Consider the following 27,919-nt stretch of genomic DNA (forward strand, 5'->3'; position numbering starts at 1 on the left):
ATTCATCAGGAACCTCAGAAATTCTTCCTGAAACTTCTGTAGGAATTCTTCCTGGGTTTTTCTCCAGGAATTCCTTCACGATTCCTTCAGGAACTGTTTTTGGAATTACTCCAGGAATTAATCTTATGATTCATTTAGACATTTCTCTTGGAATTCTATCTAGAATTTGGAGAGACGAACCAGCCAAGGGCTGAAAGTCTCTTTAAGAAAGACAAATCAAAAAATCAAATCTAGAATTCCTCTTGTGAATCTTCCGGGAACGCCTTCGGGAATTCCTCCTGGGATTCCTCTGGGAATTCTTTCTGGGATTCTTCCAGGAATTCCTCCTGGGATTCGTTTAGGAATCTCTCCTGAGTTTCGTCCAGGAATCTCCTGGGATTCCTCCAGGAGCTCCTCCTGGGTTTCCTCCAGAAATTCTTCCAGGAATACCTCATGGAATTTCTTAAGGAATTCCTCCTGGGATTCCTCCAAAATATGCTGTGGGGATATCTCCACGAATTCCTCCTGGGATTCCTACAGAAAATGTTCTTGGGATTCTTTCAGGAATTCCTCCTGAGATCCCTCCACGAATTCCTCCTGGGATTCCTTCAGGAATTGCATCTTGGGATTCCTCCTGTGATTCTTTCATTACTTCCTCCTATGATTCCTTCAAGAAAACCTCTTGGAATTCATCCAGGATTTTCTATTGGGATTCCTCCTAGGACTTCTATTGGAGTTCTTGGGATTCCTCCTGGGATCCCCGCTGGATTTTTTTCTGGGATTCCTCCAAAAATTCCTCCTGGAATGCCTCACGAACTCCTCACGAATTCCTCCTGGTATTCCTTCAGGAAAACCTGAATATCTATAGCGATTCCTCCTGGGTTTCCCGCTGGAATTCTTTCTGGGATTTCTCCACCCAAGCAGCACATATGTCACAAAGAAGTGTCGCCAGCGCAGGTTTTTGGTTGGATACGTCATTTTTAAATTATTTTAACCCATAGCAAAGAATAAGAACATCAAGAATGCTCACTCCGCTGATGCTCGGGGGACACTACCGCAGCGCTATCTGCTAAGTTCAACGTTCATGCGGTAGTGTGCGTTACTGTTTGTATGCGGATATCAAAACATACGCACACCACCTTCTCCTATGACAAATCACGAACAATGATACAGAGAGCTTCCACCTTGATACGCTTAGAGAACGCCACTTGTCTTGTCGCTTGACGTAACTATATAGTAACTGTAATGTGTGGTTTTACGGACTCAAGCTCTTTAAAATCCCAGAATGGTCGACTATTGTTGATTTTAAGCGCACAAATCTTATGATAAGTAAGCAAGAACAAAATCAAAATTACACTACCGATTGTTGTTTAGGTAGGTACATCGTAAAATTTATGTATTTGAGGAAAAGGAAAGGAGTCTTCAAAAACACATTTTAAAACGCGTTCGGATCTATTTTTCTTCATTGCATTTTGGCATAACAGTTGTTGATTCCATATAGCTTTCTTTTATTTGTTTAGATCATACTTCATAAGTACAGCAAATACAGTCCTTCAACTGAAAGGTAATACATTTAGAATCACATTTAGGTGTCTTGTCACTAGATTGTTTTTTTTTGTCCAATGTAACCACTATGTTTTGTAACTGCAATCTATTGAATTGTTGTTTTTTGATCTTGATTGATGGCTAGATTTCAATAGTTTAGTCTGAATTTTGATTAAAATTTGATCGACCTGCAATACAGTACAACTTATCTATTGGTTTAGAAATGGTTTGTGCAGTTAGTATAACAGTAAAAGTTGTTGTGTATTTGACTTTCTATTTGTTCTGGCTTGTTCATGACTAGAATACAATATTTGGCTACGTTTGTCACTTTCTCTAGTGTGCTAATTTCTGCCTGGATGCCTCTTCCCTCTTCGTGGAAAGTGGCAGTCGGCGTCTAGCGAAAAATTTGTAGATTCCGGTACAATAAAAAATAGTTACAACTCTCGCTCTCTCTTTCTCTATCTCTTAGATTTTCTTCCATTTACACTCCAGTCTGTTCCTCTTTGACGTTCTGATGCAGCTGCAGGAAGGATGGTATCACATTGTTGTCCGGCGTGGTACAGGTCGGAATCTGCACCGACGGCGAATGAGGGATGGTTGGCTGTAACATGAGAGAAATAAGCATTTTTCGAAATCGTGTGCAATTTATTTAAATATAAATGTTTTTATTTTCAGACTTCTTAATACAACATTTTAGAAAAATATTTTTTTATATACTTTTTATGGCATATACTTCCTATACTTGCATAACTGACCCTTCATCTGAATAAAAAACCCAACAAAGGTGGGACTGTTACGCAATTACAGACAGTATACGAATTGAACATCTCTGAAAATAAAAGTACAGACAAACAGACGTAACACTTCGAACATTTTTCGACTCATATCATAGTCACGGAAACATTTTCGCCCAATGCTAAAAGGACTAAGTTTGGCCGACCACCAACTAGGTGGCGGTAGTGAGCAAACGTCAAACTCGAACAAAAACTATGCGAGCTCCACGGTTGGACAGTTGGCCAACTAGCAAATTTTATCAGAGTGTTACGTCTGTTTGTCTGTTTGTTAACAGTTCTAACAAAAAAGTGTTGTGTCCTGTCTCGCGTCGCGTTTCTTGTGTATTTTTTTCTAGAGATGTTCAATTTGTGTTAGTTCCTAAAGAGTGATAACAAGTAAAAATAAAGTACCTTCTTCATGGTGTAACTCCGACCCCGCACCCGGGTTGTGTTCCGTCGGATCGGATTATTAGACTGCACTTTCTGACTCAATCTCACTGAGCTGAATGTGCTTCCCCGTCGCCCGAACCGGGTTTTCGGCGAAGGCGTTGCGGTTGCTGAAGAAAAAGAAACATGTTATTTTGCTGGTTCAATTTTCTGGACGCTTCGAATCCCGAACGGTATGAATTGTATTACGAATAGAATATCGTTATTAAACAAAAGTAATACTGATTTAAAAAAAGTCTCTTATTTTACTCTGTTTCAGTCCCTCGATTGTAAACGAAGATGTTTTGGCAACTCTGAAGATAAACCTACCAAAGAAAATTCATTTCCAGTGTAGCCAAAGTCACCTCATTGTCGCACGAGGGACTGACTATACGCGGAATAGTTCGGAATTCGAGACGTCACAAAAATCAAAGTTCAAAGATGATATAAAAGTTGTAAGGTTATGTTGAACAATACTAAGCATACTGGAGGTTAGACTTGAGACAAAACATGCCGGCAATGGTGAGCGTTACTGGTAACAACTTGTACGATGGACAACAACCACAGTGTGTTTGGTTAGAACTATACCCGGAACGGTAGGAACACTGTTGACGAACACAAAATTAGAGAGGTCAACCGGCACGGGTCCGTGGTTAGAGGCGACAACCGGGTTAATGGGGCTTGAAAAACTCTCTTCAAAGGAAAAGAAGCATTGGAAGCTTATACATACGGTGCCAGCAAACGCATCTTATTGACGGTCAAGTTTTTAGCACGACTCCAGCCACATTTGTCTGCGGTACATTGCGATTCAAGTGTATGGTTTGTGTTTCAATGCAAGTGATTTTCGTGACACATAAGAGTATATTTTGAAAAAAGAAAGTGATAGTTTTAACTTGTGAAACAGTAACAAAGTGAGGAGCAACCAGCTAAAAATATCAGACATCAGACAGAGAACTGAAACCATTGAGAACACAGCGAAAACATCAAATGTTATATTCCTGAAGCAACATCGAGTAGAGTGGAAGAAACACTTAACATCTGACATTTTTAGCTGATTCTAACAGGAACAGCGGGGTTACAAAGCAGTTGCGGATACTTACGAGTTGTGTTATGGTTGCTCCTCTTGGACGCTTGCATCATACCAAAAACTACTGCCGCAAGAGAGCTGTGCTGAGAGATTTGTCTCTGTAGGGACGGCGTCTGGACCTGCGGCACTCCGGCAGGCATCAGTGCCGGCGAGGTTAATTGACTGGCGGAAACATTCATACCGAGCACCCAATAGGTCAACATGAGACCCTTTCCCTTCACGTTCACCTCTCCACGTTGCTGCGAAATGATGATCCAATGAGAATTTCGAATAGAGTTAAGAAACTATAGAGGACGAATGTCGCTGCTGTTCCCTTTGTTCTCGTTCGGAAACATGTCGGGTATCTATCTGTCAAACTGCATACTTTTTCGCTTTGACACTTATAGCCCGGCCTATCTCCGCCAGCAAGAGATGTTTCGGCAGCGACGCCAGCGACATTCGTCCTCTATAGTTTATTAACTCTATTGAATTTCGTAATTGCTAACCCCATCTACAACTTACCACACACGTGTACCCCTTGGTCTGCAGCAGTGCTGCCGTATAGTCCGGAACCTGGACCTTCCAGTTCTCTCCGGTGGAGTCCATCCTGGACGCCACGTTCACCGTATTTCCCCAGATGTCGTACACGGGTTTTCGGGCTCCAATAACTCCGCTTACCAGTGGACCACTGCTGATGCCAACCCTCAGCTGGAACGTGTTGAAAGCGTCCTTGTTGACCTCCTGTAGCTTCTGCCGCATGGCCAAGGCAAATTCAACCAGATCGCACACGGCCTCTTCGTCCTTTTCGTCCACTTTGGTCTGTGAAGCAATGAAATAGTGTTTAGCGGTTATGGATAAATGTGCTATACACGACATTCTCTTTTCTATTTTTTCTCATTTTAGTGTTGTGGAATATCCGGTTTTGGCGAAGTCCTACAAGAAGTTCTTGTAGGATTCCTGGAAAGATCTAAGAAAAAATGCATCTGGAATTTATCCGGGAATTCCTTCGTGGATGTCTTCGGGAACTTCTTCCGGAACTTCCGGAACTTTTTCTGGGATTCCTCTTGGAATTCATTCCGCGAAGTTCTTGAATTCTTTAAGAATCTACTTCCAGGATTTCTTCAGGAACTCTTTCCAGTAGTGATCGAGGAACTATTTTCTGGTTTCCTCCAAGAGTTCCGTTTGGAATTCCTGCAGATCCATCCGGAATTCCTCTGGAAGTTCATTCGGGAATTCTTTCATATGTTTCAAATGAAAATCCTCTCCAGGAGTTTATTAGGGACTATTTTGAGAAATTCTTCCAGCTGTTTTTATTTATGGATTTCCTCATGAAGTTCTCCTGGAAGGACCCAGAGAGAACTTCAAAAGGAACCCTATACAGATTCTTAGATATAGCTGCCTGAGGAACCACAGAAGGAAATTCTAGAGGGATCCTAAAAAAATGTGGAGAATCCACGGAAGGAATTTCTGGAACAATCTCAGGAAAAATTTCTTGGGTAATCTTGGAAGCAGTACATAAACGTAGAGTGATCTTGGAATTAATTCATGGGATTCCTTCCGGAACTCGTTTTGGCCTACATCCAGGAATTCCAGCTAGGATTCCGCAGCTATTCCTCCAAGGACTCCTCCAACATTTCTTACTTCTAAGGATTTCTCCTGGCATTCAAGCTGGAATTCTTTCTAGCAATCTTACTGGGATTCCTCCAGAAATTTATCCTGCGATTCCCAACTAACATTTTTGCTGTATAAGTGCTTATGCTAGCTTTCTTCCAAGAGCGTTTGCTCCATAAGCTGTTATGCAGCTACTTTTGTTAGTAGGGTTCCTACAGGGACTCCGTCATAGTTTTCTCCAAAATACATCTACCGATTCTTCAAGGGTATTCCTCCCTCCTACGTATATATTCAAGGAACTTCTTTTAGGAGTCCTCTGTAGGAATTTCTAGATGAATCTTTAGAAAAATTCCTGAAAAATTACCAAAGGCATTTCTGGAAGCATCCTAGGAAGATAACCCGGAAGAATCCCATCAAGAGTGCCAGGAGAAATCCCTTGAAGGATTCCTGCAGGTATCACAGAAAGAATTTAGGGAGAAGTTTTCGGAGGAATTTCTGAAAGAATTGCAGCAGGAATTCCTGGTGAAATCCTAGCTGGAGCTCCTAGATGGAGGTCAACAGAAGTTCCTTGAAGAATCCCATGAGAAATTTTTGGAGAAACCCCAGCCTGGGATTCCCAGAATAAAATTTCTGGAGGAAACACCGAAGGAGCTTCTGGAAGATTCCTAGAAAAAATGCCTTGGATAATCCCAGCAAGAGTTTTTGAAGGAATCCCAGGAGTAATCCTGTGCGGCTTCGTGGTCGTGCGGCTAAGGTCACCAAGCCTTTAGTCGCATCGTGCTAAGGAGTGCGGGTTCGATTCCCGCCGCAGCTGTCAGGAAAAGTTTTCGGCTGTGCCACTGGTCGTTGCATGCTAGTCCGTTGTCTAGTGTAGTGCTTCCTTCAAAGAGCAAATAGCTCACTGGAAGCATTAAACGTGTCTGTGTCTTTAAAAAGTTAAAAAAAAAAAATCCTTAGAAGAATCCCTATATGAATTCCGGGTAGTCCTAGGATTAATTGCTGGAAGAACCACAACAGGAATTACTTAAGGAATCCAGCTGGAGTTCATGGAGGAAGTTTCTGGAGGATTTCAATGAAAACTTTGTGGGGAGAATCCTTGGATAAAATGACTTGGATAAAAATTCCTGGAGGGATCACCGGAGGCAGTTTCTGGAAAAATCTGAGGAAAATTTTTTGGAGGAATACTAAGAAGGATTCTCGGTTGAATCATTGTTGAAAATTCAGCAGAAATTCTAGGAGGACTTGCTGGACGAAACTGTACACCGGCATTTCAAACCCCATCACAAGTAGCTGGGAGAATACAAAGAAAAATTTCTCGAAGAAATATCTGGAGGAAATTTCTGAAAGTACTGGTAGAGGTATTCTGGAGGAATCCACAGAGAAGGTTCTGAAGGAATCGTGGGAGGAATTTCTGAAGGAATCTCAGAAAGATTTCCCGGAAGAGTTCCAGCAAGAATGACAGGATAAATTCCTAAAGGAATCACTACAAGAATTCCTGGAGGTACCATAGTTAGAATTTCTAGAGGAATAATTGCTGGAAAAACCGCAGGAGAAGTTGTTTGAGGAATCCTTGGAGAAGGGCCAAGATGTGTTTCTGCGGGAATTCCGTGAGGAATTTCTGGAGGAATCTTAGGATGAATTCTCAGGAAGAATTCATGGATGAATCCTTGGAGAAGTGCCTGAAAGAACAATCGAAGGAATTCCTGCAAGAATTCCAGGAAGTTTGCCCGGAGGTCCCAGTAAGAAAGTCAGGAGAAAGCTCTAGAAGAATCCCTAGCAGAATTTCTGAAGTAACGCAGTTAGAGTCCTAGCAAGAATGGATGGAAAAACCGCAGGAAATATTGCTAGAGAAATCCTAGCTGAAATTTCTGGAGGAATCATCGGAGGAACTTGTGGAAGAATCTCACAAATATTGCCATGAATAATCCTAGCAAGAATTCCTGAAGGAATCGCACGAGAAGAAATCTCTAGTGCAATCCATAGAAGAACTCCTGAAGGTATTTAAGTAAAAGTTTCTGGAGAAGTCATAGGAGGAATGGTAGAACCACAGTTGCAATTGCTAGAGGGATCCCAGTGGAATTTCTGGATTTAATCTCTGCGGATGTTCCTGGAGGAATCACCGGAGGAACTTCTGGAGTAATCCCAAGAAGATTGACGTGAATGATCCCACCAAAAATTCTTGGAGGAATTTCTGGAGGAATCTCTATAGGAATTATTAGAAAAACTCCATCAAATCCTAAGATAGGCTCCTTGAATAAATACCTGGATGACTACTGTAGGTTCTCCATGGAAGAATCGGTAGAGGTATTCTAGAGAAATCTATGGAGGAGTCCCTGGTGGAATCGCAGGAGACATTTCTGGATGAATTTCAAAAAGATTTCCCGAAAGTATTGCTGCAAGTATACCAGGAGAAATCCCACGAAGTATGCTTGGAAATTCCCCAGCTAGAATTTCTTGAGGGGTCCTAATAAAAATTGCTTGAGGAATCCCAGTTGAAATACATGGAGGAAGGCCAATATGAGTTCCTAGAGAAATCCTATGAGGAATTTCTGGAAGAACCCCTGAACGAAATCTTCGTAGGAAGTCCTGGATAAATCCTTGAAGAAATCACTGGAAAAATCACCGAAGGGATATCTTTAAAAATACTACGAAAATTGCTAGGAAGAGGAATACCTAGTAGAATTCCCGAAGGTACCACATTTAGAATTTCTTAAGGAGTTCTAGGTGAAGTTGCTGAAAACCCCGCAGCAGGAGTTGCTTGAGCAATCTCAGTTAGAACTCCCACAGGAAGGCTAATAGGAGCTTCTGGAAAAATTCCATGAGAAAGATGAAACCCTGGATAAAATCTCTGAAGAAATTCCTTGAAAATCAGCGGAGTAACTTCTAAGTGAATCCCAGATGGATTGTCTAGTCACACTAGACTAGCAATTCCTGAAAGAATCCCAATAGCAATTTCTAGAGAAATCCCTGGAAGAATTCCTAGGAAGAAATCCTAGTTTAACTTGGGGATAACCGCTTCGGACTGAGTAGTAAACAAACACTGTTTAAGTTCAGAGTAGTAACAAAAGTGAACAGCTGTTTATTCGACTGCCTTTTTTATAACAGGAGATTCGAGCAGCTGATAAACCTACACTCAGAAATAAAGGTATACACGGAATTACTATTATTTATGCATTTTGTATCCACATCTCTCTCACTCTCTTTCTGTTTTCATGCTATCTGCCGTTTAGCCTGGGTTAAAGAGAAGTGTTTCATCAACCCAGGCGAAGCACCAGATAGCATGAAAACAGAAAGAGAGTGAGAGAGATGCGGATACAAAATGCATAAATAATAGTAATTCCGTGTACCGTCTACCCCCGTTGGTTTGAACGGCACTTCATGCAAACCAACGGGGTTCATTTTTTAATTTGAACTTCTAGTAACCCTGTGGGCATCGAAAAACACACCGATGGTAACCATTTTTGCTGTTTTGTTTTGATTCTGCGTTCCGTTTTACCCCGTTCCATGAGCAGAATGACATTTGAACCATTTGTAGTTTGAACGATGTGCAGATTAGCGGGGGTCAAATTAAAAAGTATTCAGATTAGATGCGGTTAAACCAACGGGGGTCCCCCATTCCTTGTTGAGTGCTTGAGTGAGCTGGTCGACGTTTTCCCAGTCTCGTTACGCGGCGCTTTTATTCGCAATTTCGGTCGTTTTTTTTGCTCTACCGGACGGTAGTTTTTTCGACACGCGTTAGTCCCGAAAGTGCCCAGGTAACCGCCTCTCCGAAGGAAGCAGCAAACTATTAGTTTGACTGTCCCACCGCGAAATAAGTCGTTAAAATTATCAAAGTGAACGACTTCATATTGAACCGCACACCGCAAGCATCAATTAGTGTGGTGATTTTGCCGTCTTTGTTGTCCCCGGCCGTGGACTGGTAGCTGCAGCAGCAGGAACGGCTGAACAATAACGGCTAAGTAGCACGGTTTTATTACCTACTCATCTCCTCTTTGCTTTGCGCTTGCAAACCAACTGCCTATTTTTCAAGGTTGTTTTTTTGTCCACTCTTCTGTCTCTCTCCCAGTTGCGCATTAAGGTGCGCCAAGATAAAAACCGGGTTAGGTTGAAAATAGTTGTTTTTTTTTTTCGATTTAGTTTTAAACCCAAGTAGGGTGCATTAGATAAGTTTATTTTTTCCATTTTTCTTTTTTTTTCTTATATATATATATATTTTTTTTTTCTTCACTTGCTGATATATCCGCGGTAGACTTTTCCCGCATGGACGTTTCGAATGGAGGCGAAACGCCTCCTAAAGATCTCATTGCTCGAACGCGATTTTACCAACCATCTTCGCCTGGTCCTTGGGTTGTCTATTTCCGGCGCAAAAACAAACCGTTGAATGTACTCTCAATCTCTCGAGATCTGACGCGTAAGTATCCTGGGACTGTTATTCACCAAGTGAAACAGACCAAGCTGCGTGTAACTGCACCTAGTTACAAAGCAGCAAATGAAATTGCTCAGCACGAAGCGTTTAGCTGTGAATATACGATCTATGTGCCGGCACGACAAGTAGAGGTGGAGGGGAAGATCCTCGACGAAATGCTGACGTGCGATGACATCAAGAGCGGATTCGGACGCTTTAAGAATAGATCTATCCCCGATGTGGCAATCCTAGATTGTAAGCGGCTGTCTAAGGCTTCCATTGAAGGGAGTAAGAAAGTGTACTCGCCATCAGCGTTTTTTCGAGTGACTTTCCCAGGTTCCGTCCTCCCAGAATTTGTAGTCATTGATGGTGCTTTTTACCCAGTGCGTCTTTTTAGGCCGAAGGTATTCAATTGTACCAAATGCAAGCAGTTTGGTCACAGTGATAGCTTTTGCGACAACAAGCCCCGTTGTGGCAAATGCAACCAGGCTCATTTAGAGGACTCTTGCACACAGGAAGCTGAAAAGTGTAGCTACTGTGGCGGAGATCCACATGACTTGCAAGATTGCCCGGCCTATAAAAGACGCATTAAAAATGAGAGTCGCTCTATCATAAGGCGCTCCAAACAGACATATGCGGAGATGGTGAAATCTTTTAAAACACCAGAATCCGTGTCTGAATCAGCTGTCCCAGTTGAAAATCCCTTTCACGAGTTGTCTTCTGATGATCAGGACGATGACGAAACTGATGAGGGTGGATCTTCTTCGGAGGTACACGCACCTGGAAAAAGGAAGTCATCATCTTCCCCGGGATTGCGCCGAAAAGTATTTTTGAAATCTTCCCTCAAAAGTTTGCCTAATACAAAAGGAGGCGGAGTAAATTTAAAAACTCCGAACAAACAGGCCCCTGATTACTCAGTTCCATGCTGCAGTAAAGACCCAGTGAATCCGCCTCCGACTGTTAAGTATACTTCAAAAAAAAGCATTCGACAAAGTAGCAAGAAAAAGGCTACGAAAGCTCCTCGAACTTCAACTAAACCTTCCAAACCCAAAAGAGGACTGCTAACTTTCAGGGTTCTTGTGGATCGCTTATATGATGCCATCGGCCTTCCGGACACACTTCGAGGCATTATTGATATTTTTATCCCAACAGTAGAAGAATATCTTCGGAATTTGACACAATCATGGCCCCTCCTTGCTTCGCTCATATCTTTCGATGTCTAATTCATCAAGTGAGGTGCAAGATATGATCACTGTGCTACAGTGGAACTGTCATAGTTTAAAACCTAAATTAGACCTGTTTAAGTTTTTGATTCACAACTCAGATTGTGATATATTTGCACTTTGTGAAACATGGCTCTCTTCTGAAGATGAACTCAACTTCCACGATTTCAACATAATTCGCCAGGATAGAGATGACCATTACGGGGGAGTACTCTTGGGGATCAAAAAATGTTACTCATTTTATAAAATTCCAATCCCGACTCATCCTGGCATAGAAATTGTCGCTTGCCAAATAAACGTAAAGGGTAAAGATCTTTGCGTAGCTTCCGTTTACATTCCTCCAGGTATTTCAATTAACCGCCGTCATCTTTGGAATGCAGTTTCTGCACTATCACATCCAGTTTTAATTCTGGGTGATATGAATTCACATGGTACTGGGTGGGGCGAGCCATATGACGATCGCAGAGCGGCTATTTTCTATGATTTGTGCGACGATTTCACTTTGAACGTTTTGAATACAGGTGAAGTGACACGCATTGCATCCGACGGTAGAGAAAGTCGGCTTGACCTTTCTTTGGGATCAAGTTCACTATCATTCGATTGCTCGTGGAAGGTGATCGAAGATCCTCATGGTAGTGATCACTTGCCCATTATAACCACCATAAAACATAATTACGAAAGGTCAGACGAGCCAATTCAGGTTCCTTTTGACCTCACTAGGAATATCGATTGGCAAAAGTATGCAGAAGCGGTATCTTTTGGGGTTGAATCATCCAATCCTCTCCCACCTTTGGATGAGTATCGATTCCTGTCTGAACTGATTTACAGAAGTGCATTAGAATCACAAAAACGACGCGTTCCAAGTGCAACCTTCAAAAGAAGACCAGCCACACTTGGCTGGGATGATGATTGCACTCAATTGTATCTTAAAAAATCTGATGCCTTCAAAGCTTTTCGTAGGCATGGCACCTCGGATCTTTATCAAGAATACGAAAAACTTGAAAGACAACTGAGGAACTTGCTAAAAGCGAAAAAGCGTAGTTATTGGCGACACTTCATTGAGGGTCTCTCAAGAGAAACTTCGATGACAACGCTTTGGAGAGTGGCTCGCTACATGCGAAACCGCTCATCTTCTAATGAGAGTGACGAATACTCCAACCGTTGGATATTCAGTTTCGCGAAAAAAGTCTGCCCAGACTCAGTCCCAGCACGACCAATTTCTTGGGAATCAATCTCAAGAGACGGTTCTCTGGACAGACCATTCTCAATGCTGGAATTTTCTATAGCTCTTCTTTCATCAAACAATTCTTCTCCGGGACGCGATATGATAAAGTTCAATCTTCTTAAGAATCTCCCAGATATCGCAAAAAGACGATTACTAGACCTGTTCAACTCATTCATGGAGGACAACATCGTTCCGCATGAATGGAGACAGGTCAAAGTAATAGCTATTCAAAAGCCTGGTAAACCAGCGTCTGATCATAATTCATACCGCCCAATTGCTATGTTATCATGTTTAAGGAAATTGTTGGAAAAAATGATCCTATCGCGACTCGACCATTGGGTTGAATCGAATAACTTGCTTTCAAATACACAATTCGGGTTCCGCAAGGGCAAAGGAACAAACGATTGTCTAGCGTTGCTTTCAACAGATATTCAACTGGCCTTTGCGGAAAAGGAGCAATTGGCTTCAGTTTTCTTGGATATTAAGGGCGCTTTTGATTCAGTTTCCATAGAAATATTGTCAGAAAAACTGCACAATAGTGGACTACCCGGACTTTTAAACAATTTCTTGTATAATTTGTTGTCAGAAAAACATATGAGCTTCAATCTCGGACAACTGACAACTTCCAGAATTAGTTACATGGGCCTACCCCAAGGCTCATGTTTAAGTCCCTTGCTTTATAATTTTTACGTGAAAGACATTGATAGTTGTCTGGAAGGACAATGCACGCTAAGACAACTTGCAGATGATGCTGTGGTTTCTCTAAAAGGCCCTCATGCAGAAATGTTGCAAAGACCATTGCAAAGTTCCTTAAACAATCTGTCCATTTGGGCAAGAGATTTGGGGATCGAGTTTGCTCCGCAAAAAACTCAATTGGTTGTGTTTTCCAGAAAGCGCCCAGCCCAACTGAAACTCAATCTTTTGGGAATAGAAATCGACCAATCGTTGACTTCGAAATACCTTGGGGTCTGGTTTGATTCAAAAGGCACTTGGGGTACCCAAACTAAGTATTTGGTGCAAAAATGTCAGCAAAGGATCAATTTTCTACGCACAATTACCGGAACATGGTGGGGTGCTCACCCGGAAGACCTCATAAAACTTTACAAAACGACTATTCTCTCGGTTCTCGAGTATGGCTCTTTCTGTTTCCACTCAGCAGCAAACTGCCACCTAATAAAATTGGAACGAATTCAATATCGTTGTCTGCGCATTGCCCTCGGCTGCATGCACTCAACGCATAATGCGAGCCTAGAGGTCCTGGCAGGGGTGAAACCTCTCCAGAACCGCTTCTGGGAGCTCTCGCTAAGGTTACTTATCAAGTGTGGAGTGAGCAACACACTTGTTATTGAAAACTTCGAAGAAATGCTCAGTCTGAACACTCAGTCAAAATTCATGAGAATCTATCTTTTCTACATGTCATCTGAAATTAGCCTCCCAGGTTATAATCCTCCTCGTGTACACTTCACCAATGACAGTTCCTCTGTTAAATTCGATCTGTCCATGAAACAAGCTGTTCAGGGAATACCAGATCAACTTCGATGTGTATCTATTCCTCGCATTTTTAACGAAAAGTACCAAAATGTCAATTCCTGTAAGAGATTCTTCACTGATGGGTCTCGCATAAATGGATCCACTGGTTTCGGTGTCTTCAATGAAAATTTCGCCGCCTTCCGCAAACTTCAGGAACCTTGCTCGGTTTATGTTGCTGAGCTGGCAGCAATCAACTTCGCTTTGGGGATGATTTCCAACATGCCCGTAGACCATTTCTTCATCTTCTCGGATAGCCTTAGTTCGATTGAGGCACTCCGGTCGATGAAACCTGTTAAACATCCATCTTACTTTCTTACAAAAATAAGGGAGCAGATGGGTGCACTGGTCGAAAGATCCTACAAGATTACCTTTGTATGGGTCCCCTCACATTGCTCAATTTATGGCAATGAGAAGGCGGACTCTCTCGCAAAGGTGGGCGCACAGGAAGGTGAGATCTATGATAGAAGAATTTCACATGATGAATTTTTCCATTTTGTTCGCCAGAGTTCTCTTCAAAGTTGGCAAAATGATTGGCGAGATGGCCAGCTGGGACGGTGGTTACATTCCATTATTCCTAATGTTTCCTTGCGAGCGTGGTGGCATGGTTTGGATGTAAGTCGAAATTTCATTCGCGTAATGTCAAGGCTTATGTCCAACCATTACTCGCTAGATGCGCATTTACACAGGATTAACCTCGCGTTGAGCAATGTTTGTACTAAGTGCGGTTCCGGTTATGATGACATCGACCACGTAGTTTGGCAATGCCCGGATAATGACGCCTCCAGAGCACTACTTTTGGATACCCTTGAGGCCCGAGGTAGACAACCCTTTGTTCTTGTGCGAGACGTGTTGGGCACTCGCGATGTCACTTATATGCTATGCATTTACGACTTTCTTCGTTTGTCTTGTATAAAGGTTTAATTCTTTTGTGTTTTCTCCCCCAGTTTTTTTTTTCTCCGTTTTTCGTCTTTGTGTTGTTCCTGGCCATCCGGCAGATGAAAAGCCCGCTACAATCTGGGGCTGAATCACTATGAAGACAACGAACACGCCATTACGTTATACCTCCCGGATGAGCTTCAGAGAACCCTTACCCCCAGTCCTTACCACGCCCATCCTAAAAGCATATGTGACCCACTAATCTCGAGCTGCCACGAGTATCCTGGCTCCGTCCCGTACTAACTATGTTGTATAAGAATCAAATTTGTACATAAAATACAAAAAATGAGTTTTGGCTCCGCAAAGCGTTAAACGCGATTGAGCCCCAAATAAATGAACTGGTTAAAAAAAAAAACCAACGGGGGTAGACGGTATACTTTTATTTCTGAGTGTACATGGTTGATCGCGTTCATCAAGTTCATTGCTTCCAAAAAAAATCAATAGGGGGTTTGGACTACTTGGTCGTTTAAATCTATACTCCAACACCTAGGAGGAATCGATAGTTAAAACTCTGCAGAAATTCCTAGTGATAATCCATTAGGACTGCCTGAAGGAATCCTAAGAAAAGCTCATTGAAGAAATATCTCGATGAATTATTAAAGGAATTCCTTGAGAAATTCCTGGAATAATCGATAGAGGTATTCCTAGAGGAATTCTTGGAGGAGTCCCTGAACAAATAGCAGAAGCAAATATTTTGGATAACGCAAAAACAGCTCAGAATAATGTATCTTAAAATATCACGAAATTTGAGGTGTCACTTGACGATATTTGTTTTCGAAAAATGGATCCCGGAATCACCAGAACCGGTTTGCCGGAAATCCGTATATCGGATCCAAAATGGCCAAACGTATTTCGAACAACGTAAAAACAGCCAAGAATGTTGTATCTTGAAAAATCACGAAGTTTGAGGTGCCGGTATTGAATCATATTCAAAAATTGACCCCGGATCCGGTTCCCCGGAACATCTGTAAAACTGGTTCCAAGTCGCACTTAGTGACCGGGATGAACTTTTAGACATATTTTGTATCATTCCGATTCACTTAGGTCTGAAAATAAACTGTTCTCATATCGAAAATTCACTTTTTCCAAAATGGTCAATTCCAATGACCCATTTTGATTCCGGAACAACTCCGGAATCAGGTAGCCAATCGAATAATCCCTAACAAATCCCTAAATTAGAAGGGTATATGCTTCTTATGTCAAAATTTGGTTGAAATATATTGAAAAATAAAAAAGTTATAGCGAAAAGAGTGTTTTTCCGCACTCTCGTTAGACTATCCCCACCAGTAGTGGTTAATAGTATTACTTCATATTGTAAACAGTAGTTCAAAATATATTGATTGTTGAACATCCTTCCTCTAGACTTGCTCTTCTTCTTGACTTAACGTCTCAACCGAGACAAAGCCTACTTCTCAGCTTCATCTGTAAACACTTTTGCAGTCATTCACTGAGAACGTCCTCTGCCTGCAAATGGCTATTCAGGGACAAAGGGACTTCTACAGGAATCCGTGAGTGTACTCGAAGTCAAACCCTTGAAGGAATCCCTGAAAGATCTCCTGCAAGAATCTCTGAAAAAAGCTCCTTGAGGAACTCCTAGGAGAATCCTTGAAGGAGTCCCTGAAGAACTATTTAAAACAACTCCAGGAGGAATCATTGAAGGAATTTTGGGAGAAACTACATGAGGAACTCATCAAGGAACCAGTGAAGGAAATCCTGGAGTAGCTCCCAAAGAAATCTCAAAAGAAAGTTCATCCAGGAATTCGGGTAAACTACCTGAGGAACCCCTGAAGGAACTCCTGGAAGAACTCCTGAAGAAATCCCCGAAGGAGACTCTCAAGAAATTCCAGGGAAAAACCTCAGGGAACTCCAGGCATAATCTCAAAAAATTCCAGGAGCAATTTGTTAGCGGATTCCGTGCAAAATTTTTCAAGAAATTCCTGGAGGAATCTCAGAAGTAGTCTCTAAAGGAGCTCCTGCAGAAATCCACTGAAGGACTTCCTGGAGGAGTTTCTGGAGAAATATCGAAAGAAGTTCCTGGAGAAATCCCTGAAGGAATTCTAGGAAAATTCCCCAAAAGAGTCATTGAAGGAAACGGTTGAGGAATTTCTGGATAAATCTCTTTAGCAATTTCAGGTAAAATTTCTAATGAAATTCTTGAAGGAAACACCGAAGAATCTCTGAAAGAGTTTCTGTAGAAATCCCTGAATGAGTTCCTGAAGAAATATCTGAAGGAGTTTGTGAAGGAATCTCTGAACGATCACTCCAAAAGGAGGATTCCCTGAAGAATTTTCCAGAGGAATTGCTGGAGAAATCACCGGAGGAATTCCTAGAGAAATTTCCTGAGGAGTTCCTGGAAGAAATCCTAGAAGGAATTCTCAGAGGAATACTTGATGAAATTCCCAGAGGATTTCCTGAGAAAATCCCGAAGATTTCCTTTAAAAATTCCCGGATAATTTCAGAAGTGTCCCCGGAGGAATTCCTGAAGAATTTTCTGGAAAATTTCCAGAAGATATTCCCAAAACAATTCCTGGAGGATTTCCTGGAGAAATTCCCGAAGACATTCTCGGAGGAATTCCTGGAGAAATTCCCGGAGGAATTAGAGGATACATTCCCGGAGGTATTCGTAAAGGAAGTCCAAGAGGAATTCCGGGAGAAATTCTCGAGTATTTTGTGAGACTTCCTGAAGAGATTCCTGGAGAAATTCCCAGAGGATTTTTAAAAAAAAACGATAGTTTTCCTTAGAAAATTCCCGGACATATTTCTGGAGAAAATCCTGGAAAAAATTCCCGGAGAAATACCTAGAGAAATTCTAGGAGGAATTCCTATAGAACATCCCGGAGGAATTCCTGAAGAAATTCCCGGAGGAGCTCATGGAGGAATTCCCGGAGGATTCATGGATAGTTTCCCGCTGGAATTCCCGGAGAAACTCCTGGAAAAATTCCCGGAAGAGTTCCTGTAGAAATTCCCGGCAGGGATTGGCGGCATGCACCGTGCGGTGCGAAAAAAGCGTGTGCTTCACACAATCGCAAGTGCTCGTCTCCCGTTTTGCCGAGAGACAAGAGACGTATGAGTGAGAGCTTTCGTAATTGTGCGAGAGACAATCGCAGCACTAGCTCTACGGCGCAGGGAGTAATGCACGGTGCTTGGGACTGCGCTTGTCTCCAAACAGAAAAAAATCAATTAATAAATTAATTGAAGAGTTTGTGTTTTCGGCAAAGTTGTTAAGCTTGTCAAGGGTTGACAAGTGATGGGTCGTTTGATTCGAAATTTTTCCAATCGTGCGTAGTATCAAGCCGAGTGCCAAGCACGGAGACAAGCACCGAGAGAGTGCATACGACAGAGCGTGAGAGACAGGAGAGCTCCAGCGCGCGGCAAAGTAAGCGAGCAACACACAACCGATTGCGCGTACTCGTCTCCTTCTAGTTTGTTGTGCTGTCTCGTAGCACAGTGTGCGGCACGCAAAGAGTTTTGAGTCGCACCCTATCCCTGATTCCCGGAGACATTCCCGGAAGAAAAAACGGAGCAAAAGAAGCAATATTGTAGGGGAACAACATTTGTCTGCAGGGGGTCAATACGGTGCTAAAGTATTGCCTCTTGTACCACCGTACTCGACCGTCTACTATCCTGTCAAATGGCTCTTAGCTTGCTGAACAACTATGCTGAAAATGGAATACTTCTTGTTCATTAGGGTGTGCATACAAATATTTTCTTAATACTTGACGAAACCTATTGAATAATATCAGAGCCAAGGACACCAGATACGTCTTACTTCCTCTTAACTTTCGGAACAATTTGCTGGACGTTTTCTGGTTTTTGAGATGAAATTGTTTGAATGTTTTGATTGCTGGTGTCACCTAGCGTCGCCATTGCCGGATAGATATCAACCTGCCGAACAATTTTACAGAAAACGCCATGCTTTTAGCTTATTGCAGTAACGAGATACACGTGTTTAAATATTTTACACAAGGTGCCACCTAGCGAATAAATCACGAATCAAAGACTCGACTATCGGACAGATTTTAGCTTGCTGAAGAACTTTGTTGAAGACGGCATCATTCTATCTTATCAGGATTCTGAGATATAGAAGTTTAAAGATTTTTTACCCTGGCGCCACCTAGCGGACGATTCTCGAACCAAAGACGCCATTGCCAGATAGTTCTTACCCTGCTGAACAACTTTGCTGAAAACGGCATGCTTGTACCTCATTAGGGTATCGAGATATACGTGTTTGTTTTTTTCAGACACAATGCGCCACCTAGCGGATAAATCCCAAACCAAAGACCTTACTATCAGATACTTCTGAGCTTGCTGAAGAATTTTGCCGAAGACAGCATGATTCTATCTTATCAGGATTCTGAGATATGAGGGTTTGAATACTTTCACACTGGCGCCGTCTAGCGGCTGAATCGCAAACCAAAGTCGCCGTTGTCAGTTAGTTCTTAACCTGCTGAACAAATTCGCCGAAGACACTATACTTCTACCTCATCGGGATCTTGAGATATACGTTGCGCAAAGTATGTGGCCAATTTTGGTACCCCAAGACAATCCGGAATAACTCCGAAACCATGTGGACCAGGCATCCATGTCCCCGGCATCACAAACTAGAAGAGTTTTTCGGGAAGTTGTGAAAATTTCATCAAAATCGAAAAACAAAAAAGTTATAACCATTTTTGTGCTTTTCCGAAGGTGGAAAATGTACGTTGGTGGGGCTGGCTCACCGACACTTCCGGTCCGCTTTAGTGCTTCATGCATCATTGTGGCCAGGTGTTGCTCTAGTTTTTCCAACTGTATTGTAAAGCATGAGCGGTGTTCCTTGGCATTCTTGTGTAAATTGGGGTAGGTACTCGAAATGTTGATCGATCACCGATTATTGCTGGCAGATGCAGTGGAAAGTTTGTCTTAATACGTACCAATCGTCTCTGACAAACGAGAAAAACTGACCTCACTGATTACCTGTCTCTGAGCCAAATTTGGTATAGAGTCTTCAGTCTCCGATTAATCGCTTCATGTTTGATGGAGGTTTTTAATCCAATGGGTTACATAGCCGCTATCCGAATGAAGAGAGTAATGTTCCGCGTAATATATCACAAATCGAAAGAGGTACGGTACATTACGTGGAGCGGATATACTGAATTGGGTACCAGACCAAGTCCCTGCTGGGTGGCGCTAAATAGGTGAGCCATAGACAATAGAATCGTCAATGTCGTAGGGCATAGTATGTGACTATTGTCGAAACAACACTATTTTTGGTCATTGTCCAACCAAAATCATAAGCGGCGTCCACTTACACTAAGCGCATAACTATGTTAGGGTCAAGATTAGGATAAAATCATTGGTAAAATAACACTTTTTAGTTTGTGTAGTTAGTTGAACTAGTGTTAACTTTTTATTGGGACATTTTCTGTAGGTTTATTCTGGATTAGCTGCCCTTTAACCGAATTATTTTATAACAGTAAACAACATTATTCCTTCTTGATAAAAGATGTATGGACATAGAATTGCCAAACTATACATCTGATCAGATATTTTTCCGGTATTACATTTGGGGTAGAGAGTTAAACACTTACGGAAAATAGTTTTTCAATGTCAGACAAACATCACATGAACACAGCCACCAATGTACCAAACCTTCGCTACTGTCTTCTCATTTTGCCGCTTCCTATCCTCAATTGAACTTATCTGACACTAGTTAGGACTGTCTGTGGGAGATCCGGGTTTCTAATTCTGTGTAGGACTTGTTAAAACGGGATGCCTGATATGTACTGCGGACAAATGGGCTGGAAGTACTGAACAATCACAATTACTGTCGTACTAATCATACTAAATGCATGCTTTTCTACTTACATCCCGAACGTCGCCAACCGGCAAAGAGGACATGACGAAAAAACGCGAGATGGCCCTAACAAAACTTGAAAGGCGATGCAACTGTGGAGTTTGGTATTTCACTGGGATGGAATCACCCCTCACGTGCAGCACACACAACTTACCCAGGCTGACGTCGGTTCGCAAGTGGCAAGAGTGAACGCGGTTGGGTGACGCCTGGAGTTGTTGCTACGCAAGCAGGGATGCTAACATTGTCTGCTTGACAGTTCGCATCACATTCAAATGCGCTATATCACCTGCTGTGATCAATCTCCTTTCCACAGCTTTATGCAGTACATCTTATATCTCACATCCTCCTTCTACTCTAAAGAAGTTTCACACATTTTTAACAAAAAAAAAAATGGATTTCCGTATCTCAATTTGGAGTGTTTACAACGATTTAACATATTGCGGAGATTCCACCTGTTTAGACTCCTGCGCGAAAATTAGTTGCGTGGGCCCACAGATATAAAACCAGACCGCGTCCTGGTGAATATTTTACGCTGTGTTGCTAGGTACACATTTGGCGATAGTTTTGCATTGTAAGCAAACATTTATAACGCACCTACGCTGAAAATGTGCCTAATCATTTGCGTCGGAATCTATAAATCATCACAACGGGCAATAATTTACTGTTATATTACATCATCGCGTACGTTGCAATTGCTGCCATGCAGCTACCGGATACAGTTTCATTGTGAGGTACCATTCTGACTATGCTGCCGCTACTTTTTTCATTTTACATTACATTTTAGTTCTTAATTGTGGGAATGATATTTTCCGACGAGCAATAGGAGCTTGCACAGTGACGTCATCATCATCTCTCTCTCTCTTTCTCTCGTTCGAGGTCGCTCGATTCAGCCGTCCTTGCTCGCGAAATAATTTTGATGGCAATGCTTACAAATTGTATCTCAATTCGTTAGTTATGTTGGTAATGCAAGCCTCTATACTTGTAGTATTTTAAAGAAATTACCGTTTTGGTACTGGGTGATCCAGAAAAAATCTTGTTCTTTGAGTCTTTATTTAATCTTATACTCAAATTTATCCCATTGCTCCGTCGTTTATATTCGAGATATCTGATAAAAAACATTATAGATAAAGTTTATTCCCTTGCCATTCATTGGAACACTAGTCTCAGAAAACAAACTGCATTGACATAATCCTTCTTCTAGCCAGCCGACATCGACGACACTCTTTGATAAATAATATATTGTAACCATTCGATACCACATTTGCACGAATCAAACTACGTGATTTTTTTAATATTTTTTTTTTGCGTACATTGCCAATGTTTATCTGCCATGACAAAAAACAACACGATGCAAACTTCCAATCCGATATTTGAACGAAGCAAAACAACGGGATATTTCTAATCTAGCTTTTCGTCAGCGGAAATTTCCGGGACTCTCTCTTCACGACAAACAACACGCTGTAAGCTTCCGATCCGACATTTGCGCGAAGCAAAACAACAGGATCTTTCTAACCTAGCTTTTCGTAAGCGGACATTGCCGGGAGTCTTCCTCCACGACAAACAACACGCTGTAAGCTTCTGATCCGACATTTGCGCGAAGCAAAACAACAGGATCTTTCTAACCTAGCTTTTCGTAAGCGGACATTGCCGGGAGTCTTCCTCCACGACAAACAACACGCTGTAAGCTTCTGATCCGACATTTGCGCGAAGCAAAACAACAGGATCTTTCTAACCTAGCTTTTCGTAAGCGGACATTGCCGGGAGTCTTCCTCCACGACAAACAACACGCTGTAAGCTTCTGATCCGACATTTGCGCGAAGCAAAACAACAGGATCTTTCTAACCTAGCTTTTCGTAAGCGGACATTGCCGGGAGTCTTCCTCCACGACAAACAACACGCTGTAAGCACAAAACAAAGCGATTCGATCACTCTAGCGCTGCTGGGATTCGTTCTTTTGTTGCACTTTCACACTCTTTCCCGTCAATAATTGCCCATGCACAAACAGTTTTCCGCAGGCATGCTCCAGCGAGAGCTACGTCCCCGAAAAATATCACACCGAACTTCCACTTTTCACATATGGGTTTAGTGTTTCCCTCACTTGTTCACTAATGCATGCACTGCACATTGAAGGGTGATTCCTCCCAGCAAAAATATAGGTTCCATTTCCTCAATTAAACGAAAAAAACTGGCAGGAATTCGCCAATGTGGAGTTTGGTATTTCACTGGGATGGAATCACCCCTCACGTGCAGCACACACAACTTACCCAGGCTGACGTCGGTTCGCAAGTGGCAAGAGTGAACGCGGTTGGGTGACGCCTGGAGTTGTTGCTACGCAAGCAGGGATGCTAACATTGTCTGCTTGACAGTTCGCATCACATTCAAATGCGCTATATCGCCTGCTGTGATCAATCTCCTTTCCACAGCTTTATGCAGTACATCTTATATCTCACAGCAACGATATGGAAACAAAATAGATGAGAAATTATCGACCAAATCATAATCTATGAACATATCGCTAATGTTCTTTATCATTCTTTTTTTTCTCGTTTCAGCAACAAAATCGAAACCTCTCTACTATCTCTTCATTTTCTGCCTCTTCCCATCCTATTCCCACATCTTCCTATATCCTCTACCCCATCTATTTAATGTATCTGACACTTGTTGGGACTGGTAACTGGTGTGCCTGTGGAAGATCCCGGTGTGCTAATTCGGTGTAGGACATGTTAACGGGGGAGGCTTAGTAGGTCCACATCTGCCTACAAGCAGATGGGCTGACAGTTGTCGGCCTGGGTGTGGACTGAGCAATTACAATTACAATTACGAAGGTGGAAAATGTACGTTGGTTGGATGAAGATTAAATACAAATTCTTACCTTATTCCCGGAGCGCAGATTGGACGCCGCCATGTAGGTCGCCCCCACCGTCTTAATCTTCTCGACCGTCTTGAACCGCTCCTCCTCCAGCAGCGAGTCGAAATCGGAAATGATTTCGTTCAGGATCCGAATGCACGCTTTCCCATTCTCAATGTCCTCCGAGTAGAAGTCCTTGAAGTTCGGGATCGAAGCAAACATCACCCCGCACAGTTCGTGCATCTGGGCGTACAGCTCGTCGGCCCGTTCCTCCGAGAGGTAATAGGACGCTACATGATCGGGGAGGATGTTCTTGATCAGCAGATCGTTCAGATGCCGGTTGGATTTCATGTTGGACAGTTCCTTTTCCGCTTGCTCCTTCCAGATGAAATCCAAACGGGAGGTGACTTCGACTAGGCGGGCATGGTAGGTGACCATGGTTAGGAACACGACCAGCAGAATCATCATCTGGGCGGCTAGGGGCATTCCGCTGGCTTGCATGAACTGGATGTCGTACGTTTCGAAGACCTCGTTGAACACCAGTAGGATCAGGATCGAATAGCATGCGACCATGGTGATGGCCATGAAGGTTTTCACGAGGTAGTAGAGTTTGAGGGCCGTGGCAAGGGAGATGAGGCAGAGCACCCAGGTGAAGACTACGTATTCCGGGTGGACGCAAACGGGGAGGCCGTATGGATCGAGGCTGGTGAGAGTGGTGTGCGGGTGTCTAGGGATGGTGTCGTGGAAAGGATCATCAGATGTATTTGGGGAAGAGATTTTGTAGTTCAGTGGAAGATCAATGTAGGTGGGAATGAGTCCGAGGGATTTGAGCTCCTGCTCGTCGAGATCTTTCAGGGTTTTGTTCTGTTCGGTTAGTAGGGCCTCTAGATCAAGGTTTACGCTCTTGTGCGAGTTGAGGATCAGGTTTTGATTGATCGTAGCTGTTACGGTGAGATTGAGTTGTAGTTCCTGTTTAGATCCAGGTATCTGGAGATATGCGATGGCTGGTTCTTTGTGGATGGTTTCTGCAGTGGTGACCGGCTCGTCGAGATCGCACATGATCAGACCCATCGAGCTAGCGGCGGACATAAGGATGATCGTTATGCAAACGAAGATCGTTCGGCGCTTGCGATCGTGCACTAAAGTGGAAGAACTTTTCTGCAGAAACTCTGGAAGCGTAGAGAACTCTTCGGCCATTACTAGGACACAACCGATCGTCAGCACGAATGTCGTGATCGACAGGGAGACTATGAGGATCGTGCATTTGGGAATGATCACAGCCTGGCATAGCACGATAAATATCCAAACAACAAAAACACACAACATATTGGATCGGAACATGTCTTCCCGGAGTTGACAGAATGTTCCCTCTTGAGATGAATCCTTGAACTTGAGCGTCCACGTGTAGAGGTATTCCTCTCGCATTTGTTTGTTCGAGTTGATCTGTATATTCTGATCAATGATGTCGTCCACTTCTTCCGTCGAAGGGATTGTGTCTTCTGTGTCATAGTTCTGCTTGTCTCGAAAACTTTCGGCAGCGTTGACCCCCACTTGGTTCAAGTTCCCAAATGGAATCTCCGGCGTCCAGTCCGTTGTTGTTTCGTCCTCGTGTATTGTCGATTTGGAGCTACGTTTCGTGATATGGTTATTGTTATTAGTTCCACTAGAAGCGACACTTGGTGTCTTCGAGTCCTTCCGATACCTCGGATCGTTAATCTTATTGATAGTCTCTTTCTCGAACTGTAGCGTACTCATTCGATTCATCAGTCTTTTCCTCGGCCTCAGCGGTTCGGTCCGCTTGATAAGATATGTCTTGATGTTCATCATCTTTAGGTGACTATCCCGACTGGCCCCGTTCCCGGGTTCGACTTCGTAGGTGTCGTTCAAACAATTTAGCGTGGCTTCCGATATGTGCACCCGCCCGGGAACTCCTCCCGATTCCATGTGGTTGGCAATTATCACATCGTTGGACCACACGTCAAAGTGCCACTTCTTTTCTCCTAGGACTCCACACATAACGGATCCACTGTGAATGCCGATTCGCATATCTAGATCAACCTGAAATGTATGAATTCTGGTAATTAACATCATCTTAACCATGCAATTCTTTATTGGTGAACAAATCATCCTTACCACATTGGTTTGAACGCGGACGTCCTTGATCGCCTTTATCATATGCAGTCCCGTCTCCACGCTACACACCGCATGATCCGGTCGGCTTTTCCAACTTTGACTGTCGAACATCGAAACACAATAGTAACAATCGCCCAGCAGCTTAATCCTAAGACAGTGGTTATCTTCGGCGATCTTGTCGAACCGGGCAAACAGATCATTCAGCACCTTGACCAACTGTTGGGCCGATGTTTTGCTGGCCAACTCGGTGAAACCTTTGATGTCGGCAAACAGGATGCTCACGTTGTCCATGTGGTAGATGTAGAGCTTCTTGAACTGGGTGTCCACCTGGGGCTGCTCCGGCGATTTGTACATCTCCTTGCGGATGTCATTGTTGACGAACATCGGAAGAACTGGAAATGAAAACGAGGGGAGAGTATGGGAAACGTGAGACAAAACGGAAGCACGTGTATTCTAGGAAGAGTTTGCGGGCATACGGCTTGGCGCGTAAAGTTGTAAGGCATATTGCATGCAACTTCTGGCAATTAGGCCAATGCCCGTCAGCACGTTTATGCTTATGATGCTGCCGTCCTCTTTGGAATGGTGCTTACGGTGTTAGAGGTTTCCGCATAATATAAACCGATCCATTGAAAGAGCAATACCGGAAAAACAATAAAACCAATTATTTGAATATGTTCATAGAGAGTTATCCAATGATCTCTTCTTTTTGTGAAATTCACATAGTTTGAATACAGTTCATAAAATAAAATTCCTAAAACATAGGAAATGATGTGGGCCCCTATCGGGCACTTCTCACAGTAATTTGACCCTAACCGCGTTAATGCAGCGTTCTGGCGTTGTGGACCTTATTTCCAGTGCTATTCGTTGAATGGACTCCTAGGAGGCACAGTTGTCAACATAGACAGCATTTTGTGTTAAGTTATTTCCAAGAAGTAATAGCAAGGATATAAACAATCCTGGGGCTGCAAAACGGTGAGTCGATAAGGAGAGCGTCTAACATAGCTCTGGTCCTTACAAGTTCCTACCTCATGCTTCCACGGGTCAAGCTATGAGAAAGACCGCCAGCTAAGAGTTGTGTGCTTAGCTGGTAGTGCAGCCTGGGCACTGTCCTTCTGACTTCAGCTAGATTACGACCCGATCGTCTGTTCACCACGGAGGTGCGGCTCAAACAGCGTCTGTTCTGGCATCCAGCGGTTGAGTAATTACCAAGATTTGGGAGGAGGAAGTATTACCGGAGGAATGGATGGAAGGTATCGTGTGTCCCTTCTACAAAAAGGGCGACAAGTTGGATTGCGGGAACTACCGCGCGATCACACTACTGAGCGCTGCCTACAAGATACTCTCTCAAATTTTATGCCGCCAACTATCACCGATTGCAAGAGATTTCGTGGGGCAATATCAGGCTGGATTCATGGGTGAACGCGCTACAACGGACCAGATGTTCGCCATCCGCCAGGTGTTGCATAAATGCTGCGAATACAACGTGCCCACACATCACTTGTTCATCGAATTCAAATCGGCGTATGATACAATCGATCGAGAACAGCTATGGCAGATTATGCACGAATACGGATTCCCGGATAAACTGACACGGTTGATCAAGGCGACGATGGATCGAGTGATGTGCGTAGTTCGAGTATCAGGGACACTCTCGAGTCCGTTCGAATCACGCAGAAGGTTACGGTAAGGTGATGGTCTTTCGTGCTTGCTGTTCAACATTGCTTTAGAAGATTTAATAAGGAAAGCGGGGATAAGCACGAGTGGAACGATTTTCATGAAGTTCGATCAGCTGCTTGGTTTCTCTGATGATATTGATATTATAGCTCGTAAATTTGAGACGATGGCGGAAACGTACATCCGACTAAAGAGTGAAGCCAGGCGAATCGGATTAGTCATTAATGTGTCAAAGACAAAGTACCTACATGATGGCAAAGGGCTCCAGGGAGGAATCACCGCGCCCGCCACCCCGAATTCATATCGACGGTGATGAAATCGAGGCGGTTGAAGAATTCGTGTACTTGGGCTCACTGGTGACCGCCGACAACGACACCAGCAGAGAAATTCAGAGGCGCATTGTGGCAGGAAATCGTTCTTACTTTGGACTCCGCAGAACTCTACGATCGAATAAAGTTCGCCGTAACACGAAGTTAACCATCTACAAAACGTTGATTAGACCGGTCGTCCTCTATGGGCACGAAACATGGACCCTACGTGCAGAGGACCAAAGCGCCCTTGGAGTTTTCGAACGGAAGGTGTTGCGTACCATCTACGGCGGAGTGCAGATGGAAGACGGGACTTGGAGAAGGCGAATGAACCACGAGCTGCATCAGCTGCTAAGAGAACCAACCATCGTCCATACCGCGAAAATCGGGAGACTACGGTGGGC

The 27,919-nt window shown here is 43.2% G+C and overlaps 1 protein-coding gene across 6 annotated transcripts in view; it reads right to left on the bottom strand.

The window, feature by feature from the left end:
• Positions 1 to 1,434: 1,434 nt before the first annotated feature.
• The window catches only part of LOC109414810 (adenylyl cyclase 78C), a 420,295-nt gene continuing 393,810 nt past the window's right edge, over positions 1,435 to 27,919 (bottom strand). For 5 of the 6 annotated variants that reach the window (XM_062859289.1, XM_062859288.1, XM_029875572.2 and 2 more), the window contains 6 exons: positions 25,534 to 25,925; positions 23,425 to 25,458; positions 4,312 to 4,608; positions 3,824 to 4,049; positions 2,709 to 2,854; positions 1,435 to 2,125 (listed from right to left, as the gene is read on the bottom strand). In XM_062859289.1, the coding sequence (XP_062715273.1) occupies positions 2,006 to 2,125; positions 2,709 to 2,854; positions 3,824 to 4,049; positions 4,312 to 4,608; positions 23,425 to 25,458; positions 25,534 to 25,925 (3,215 nt within the window). In that variant the 3' untranslated portion in view covers positions 1,435 to 2,005. Of the gene's footprint in view, positions 2,126 to 2,708; positions 2,855 to 3,453; positions 3,515 to 3,823; positions 4,050 to 4,311; positions 4,609 to 23,424; positions 25,459 to 25,533; positions 25,926 to 27,919 lie in introns of all 6 variants that reach the window. The other variant, XR_002131191.3, reaches the window with a different exon arrangement.

This window comes from Aedes albopictus, chromosome 3 (assembly GCF_035046485.1).
Source record: "Aedes albopictus strain Foshan chromosome 3, AalbF5, whole genome shotgun sequence".
NCBI lineage: Eukaryota > Metazoa > Arthropoda > Insecta > Diptera > Culicidae > Aedes > Aedes albopictus.